Raw genomic sequence first — 6,030 nt, 5'->3', positions numbered from 1 at the left:
TATTCCATACAAAACGAGCGATTGAATAGCAGCTTTTGGAACGTTCGCCCAACTCGGCAGCACGACCGCTGATTACTGGGCCTTGCAAAGGATGGATCAATGCTTCGAGAAGCAAACAAATTTACTAGGAAAGAAAGTTGCATCAATTTTTATTTTTTCCAATTTCAATTTTTTATTTTTTATAATTTTTTGTATTTCACATGGCACGCTTTGATTTAGAAGAAAAAATTCAGAACAGTTGTTGACACTTTCGATACCAGAAGCAACAACAAAATACACGCAAATGTTGTTTTTGCTCTACTGATACTACCTGTTTAATGTGCCTTGGCTACACCCTTTTGGCAGCAGCAAATATCTCTCGTACGCGATGAGAAAAAGTAGAGTATCTACTTTGGCGGAGTAATAGCAAGTACCACGATTGAGAGAAATAGAGATTGCGCCAATCGCGGTACCGCTAATCCGCTCTTTGTGATTTTGACAGAATCAGCTGTGTGCGTGACGTCATCTTGGTACAATTGTTGATTGTGAGCATACGAAAAAACCAAATAACAATTTTAATATTTGTGCGTTAATATTCCTACGGGGTTTTAAACAGTTATTGAGACATTACAAAGCAAAATGAAGTGTACAGTGGCAAAGTGTAATAGTGAAAACAAAAGGAAAGCATGCGATATAAGTTTTTTTCGTTTCCTGCGGACGCGAACCTGGCGAAAAAGTGGAAGAAGTTCCGCCGGCGATTATGCATTAAGTGCGGAACACATTGAAAACGACGAGCTACGAACCACAGCTGTCAAATTATTTTTCTACGTATTCTTATGTAGATAATTATTTGGCGACGACACGGCAACCTTGCGACTAGCCAAAAATGTAGCTGTAGCCAGATTACATCTATTTCTATTTTGACAGACGACAAAGGCTTGTCTTCTTCTTCTTCGGGCAAATTGTCATTTGGCTTCGCAATTTGTTTTGTTTCGCGCGCGTCTAATTCTTACAAGCTCTTTTTATTAAGCATTTTAAAGTTTTACCAATGGAAATTGATGAAATTTTAATTGAGGAAGTGCGCCAGCGCCCAGTAATATACGATTTGGGCCTGGAAGATTATAAAAATCTGCGAAAGAAGGACTTCGTCTGGAGGGAGGTCGCTTCAAATGTTCATTTAGACGGTAGGTACTAAAAATTTAAGTATAATTTGTTTATCTTAATTGTTAAGTTAATTTATAGAGGCAATGTGCAAAAAGCGGTGGAAGGGGCTGCAAGACTGCTATAAACGCTGCAAAAGAATGGAGCTGTCCACATCAGGAAGCGGTGCTGAAACTCCTCGGCGTAAGTGGAGGTATTTGGAGGCGATGTCTTTCCTGGACAATGTTACAAGCACCAGAACGTAAGTACATGTACATTTATTTGTAAGCTAAAAAATACTGTTTTAAAAGTGTATTTATTATATTTGTTTTAGAACAATTGGAAGCATACCCGAGGAGCTTGTAGTTATTGACGAAGAAAGCTCCACAGCGGCAGAAACACCGCCGTCTAGTTCACGGGTACGAAAGGTAAGATTATTTTGATTTTGATTAGATTCGTAGAAGTGGGTTTCCTACGTAGCTAGTGGCACTAGCGCCGGTCATCTTAAACTTTTCCAGTTGTTAACAGTGTCCAGTGTCGTCAGTGTCCAGAATTACAAATAACTCGTATCGACCCTATCACCAGTGTCCAAAGTAACCATTTTGTGGATGTTGGTTGTTTCCTAATTGAGAATTTGTAATATACATATACATATGTAGGTACACATATGTATGTAAGTAAAAGGAATTTCGTCTGAATTGCTGCATATACTTTCCTCCGCTTTTTGTATAGAGAACTAACGAACTAACCCTTTTTTTGTTATATTCTTGTTTAAATAATAATATACATTTGCATTTTCAAATAGGAAGACGAGCGGGACAAATTCGAGGCGTTGATCGACCTGGCGGCTTCAAGCATAACTCAAACTTGCTCCGAGTTCTGCGTGGAGAGGAAAGGAGCAGGATAGAACCGAGCTACATTTTGTGAGTTTGGCCAAAATGTGAAAGAAGCCGGTTTGCCAACAAGTATAGTGAACCGGATTGAGGCCAAAGTTTCCGCTCTGGTACTCTCGGAAATAGAAGCTCACTCGGAAGCATTAGAAGCCCGATTTTATACCGAGTATATAGGTATGATTAGAGAATAATTTAATGTTTTGCTTCCCCTCTAATAATTTCCAAATTTATTTTTTCAGAATAAACTAAATAGCTAGGCGATATTTATGTGTACATACACAGTAAATATGCGAGTATATACAAACATATATACGTACGTAGTTTAGTATATGCGTGTATGTAAAAACATATTTGGAATGGAAAACTGAGCCCACAAGTCATAACAGCCCAACTCGTTTTTAAATGTTTAACTCTCTTAAGTACATGAACCTTTTGTTTATAATTTAGTCCTGGACTGAAATTTCACAAATTTGCTAACTTTGTGTTAAAGAATATAAGCTCTACCTCGTTTCCTTCATTTTTGGCAGCGTTTTAAAATATATACCAAACTTTGTCTTAACTCGGCTTAATCTGTCATGATTTGTGGACACAGATATAATAGTATATATTTATAAAGAAATATATACAAGCATATATGCATTATCAATATCCCATTTCAAATATGTTTGTACATACACGTATATATTAAACTACGTAAGTATATATGTTTGTATATACTTGCATGTTTACTATGGTTTAATATATGTCCAAACTAATCAAAATCAAAGCAATCTTACCTTTGGAACCTATATATCTTTCGTCAATAATAACTGCATACTCCTCTGGTATGCTTCTAATTGTTCTAAGTCACATATAATAAATAAACGTATAATATATGTAGTATATTTGAAGTTGGAAATGGATCATGTATACACTTGTGGTCAGGTGATTAAGTTAAGTGATATTTTGACTAGTTTTGGCTACTTTCCCTTTGTTTATTTAATGTTTATAATTTTTTTTATAAAAGTCTAGCACATTAAATAACCGGCACCACATAAATCCACACTTCAAACTTCGCATAAAAACTCAACAAACTTTAACAATTACACCCAAAAATTTTAAACGTTTTAAAAAATTGTAGAAAAGTTTTAGGTATGCAGTTTTATGGCCAATGAAATTTTAGTAGGTTAAAGTGGCGATTTCAAGACGCTAGAAAATCGCGTTGGTTTTTAATAATTTTTTTTTCGCTGACGGTGTTGAGCATTTTTTCCCATATAAAGTATGATCGAGAATTATTAAAAACCAACGGATTTATGTGGTGCCGGTTATTTAATGTGCTAGACTTTTATAAAAAAAATTATAAACATTAAATAAACAAAGGCAAAATAGCCAAAACTAGTCAAAATATCACTTAACTTAATCACCTGACCACAAGTGTATATGCTAGTATATACGTATGTATATCTACGTGTATGTATGTATATACGTACAACTACCTCTATAAATTGAATATAAAAATTGCAACTGATCTCATGGTTGTGGAACAACTATTTTTTATTTATTTAAACGCTTAGTTCCATTGAATAAATAAATGTATACACGTTTTTATATAGTGCTTATCATAACTTTACGACACTCACATATTTTAATTATTTGTTTATAAAAACACAGTTTATACCTTAACAAAAACCGTATAAATCCAAGGTTAAATCTTTGTGCAACATTAATAGAAATCAAAAACTTTCGTAAAAATATAAACCTTTTTAATTAGATTTCCTAGAAATTTTTTGAGTATGCACTTTGTAGCCTATTCAATTTTAGTGCAACAAGGTGTAAGCTTAAAGTAGCTCCCACTTACCGTTTATTTTTGAGATTTTTTTTTCGTTGACGATGTCAGTCATTTTCTTCCATAAAAAGTATGTTTTTTTTAAATGGAGAAAATGAGCAACACCTTCAACAAAAAAACTCCAAAAAAAACGGTAGATTGGAGCTACTTTAAACTTACACCTTATTGTACTAAAATTGAATAAACTGTATTTTTATAAACAAATAATTAAAAGTAAATAATATGTGGATAAATGGTCAAATCTTTTCAATATGTGAGTATCGTAAAATTATGATCAGCACTATACTGTTATAACCATATCAAAATTTAAGATTTTTGGATTAGCTTGTAGCTTTATTATTACAACTATTTTTAATTTATTAAAATGTTTAAATGTTATTTAGTAAATAAATCTGTACTAGAAATTTTATTAACTAAAAGTTTTATTTGAAGTGTACGCAAGAATATCAAGTATATATGGATTAAGGACTAGAAAAAGGTAAGAACGTTGTTTTTGGGGTATTTATGAGTATCAGAGTCGCAAGAGAAACGAAAGGGATCAATGGTCCGCCAATCGATCAGCTACTAACGCATTTCAGTTTCGATATAAAATAAAAGATTTTGTGAATGAAAATAAAAATTATATATGCGACTTATACGAGTTTTTTTATATTTATACATTGTTATTATTTAAGAAATCTTTAAGTTTATTGCGCAAGTGAAATGCGTTGGAAGATGATCGATTGGCGAATCCTTGATGGACTGATTCCAACGGATTTATTTCGCTTCTCCAACGACCCTGATACTCATGACTATTATCTGAACGGTCAACTAAATCTAGCGTGAAATAATTTCTGTCGTGTTGTAACATTAGAAAGTTGTGCAGTACAATTGTGGCCAAAACGATTTTGTCTACGTTCTTCGGACAAGCATGTATGTTGGTGTGTAAAATCCTCCAACGATTAGCCAAAATCCCAAAACAATTTTCAATGTGGACGCGAGCTTTCGACAACGTTGCATTAAACTTGTCCTTATCTGCTGGTAAACTGTGGCCCGGAAATGGTCGCATCAGATTACTTTTTAGCGGAAATGCGCTATCACCAACGAAATAGTATGGAAAACGTTCCGCTGTACCAGGCAAATTAGCGTCACTAGGAACATCAATGGTTCCATTTAATATTTGTTTTCCAAAAGCACTCCTAGCTAGAACACCACCGTCACTTTGACTACCTAGGGCCCCAACGTCCACGTAGGTAAACACGTAGTTTGCATCGCATGCTGCCAACAAAACTAAGCTGTAGGTTTTTTTATAATTATAATATAACGAACCACTATTTCGCGGGCGGGTTATGTTGACATGCTTTCCGTCAATTGCTCCTAAGCAGTTTGGCATTCCGGCCTTGACGTAAAACTTTTGCGCGATGATTTCAAACTCTGCTGGTGAAGGAGGTGAAACGTATATCGCATGCAGCTCGTCCCAAATAGCATCGCCCGTTTCGTAAATAATTTTGCGAACTGTCGACAAACCTAGCTAGAATTTGACAATTGCATCCTTGAGCCAGTGACTGCAATTATTCAAAGAAGAAGGATTTTATTAGTAACGTAATATGCGTGTCTTGAAGATTATTTATTTACTTACAAGAATGTTACGGCCAATCGTGTTTCGGGATCTAATGGCATGCCTATTGGAGAACCGTTGCAACCTTTCTTTTAGCAACGACAACAACAAATCGAAATTAGCAACGCTCATTCTGGTTGATTTATAGAAATGCTCCTCATCTTTGGATTTAAGTTGTTGGACGCATGTCAAATAGAAACCCTCCTTCTCCCGAGTCAAATTTACTGGGCGTACCCACCACCTCCTCTTGCTTGCTTTATGAAAACGCTCGTAATGCGCGTCATTTTGGTTACTGAAGCCACAAAATTTACTAACTGGGCTGAATGGCTCATTTTTAAATAGTTTAACTGAAATTTTTAAATATTTAAATACAAATTCGCAACACAAGGTTTCCCAAGTTTCTGTAATAAAAAATAAATGTCAAATAACAGCTGATGTCGCTGCTGCGTTCTAAAAAATCACGGCGCCGTCGACAAAGCGTTTAGATAATGTAGATAAATCCTTAATGTCGTGTCGCGTGGTGGCGTTGTTTTCGATGTGTTCAGAGCTTTAAACACCAAATCGAGCTATGTGTGCATGAAGCACTTTACTAGTGA

The 6,030-nt window shown here is 35.0% G+C and overlaps 1 protein-coding gene and 1 pseudogene across 1 annotated transcript; one reads left to right on the top strand and one right to left on the bottom strand.

The window, feature by feature from the left end:
- The first annotated feature begins 847 nt into the window (after positions 1–847).
- Positions 848–2,111, top strand: LOC118745899 (transcription factor Adf-1-like). The gene is made up of 4 exons (XM_036479557.1): positions 848–1,163; positions 1,222–1,381; positions 1,454–1,547; positions 1,925–2,111. Exons 1-4 carry the CDS (start codon positions 1,028–1,030, stop codon positions 2,024–2,026), a joined length of 492 nt encoding a protein of 163 aa, XP_036335450.1. The 5' UTR covers positions 848–1,027; the 3' UTR covers positions 2,027–2,111.
- A 2,124-nt stretch (positions 2,112–4,235) lies between these two features.
- Positions 4,236–5,766, bottom strand: LOC118745897 (annotated as a pseudogene).
- Between the last annotated feature and the right edge of the window lie 264 nt (positions 5,767–6,030).

This window comes from Rhagoletis pomonella, unplaced genomic scaffold, assembly GCF_013731165.1.
Source record: "Rhagoletis pomonella isolate Grant_MI unplaced genomic scaffold, Rhpom_1.0 Rhpom_scaffold_00009, whole genome shotgun sequence".
Lineage (NCBI taxonomy): Eukaryota > Metazoa > Arthropoda > Insecta > Diptera > Tephritidae > Rhagoletis > Rhagoletis pomonella.
Note: the sequence above shows the minus strand (reverse complement) of the source record. Positions and strands in the feature narration are given on the sequence as shown.

Bases quoted from the DNA above. Each gene is read 5' to 3' on its own strand.
- LOC118745899 (XM_036479557.1), top strand. From the start codon at position 1,028: ATGGAAATTGATGAAATTTTAATTGAGGAAGTGCGCCAGCGCCCAGTA. The intron at 1,164-1,221 runs GTAGGTACTAAA...GTTAATTTATAG, and splicing joins TTCAAATGTTCATTTAGACG to AGGCAATGTGCAAAAAGCGG. The intron at 1,548-1,924 runs GTAAGATTATTT...ATTTTCAAATAG, and splicing joins CTAGTTCACGGGTACGAAAG to GAAGACGAGCGGGACAAATT.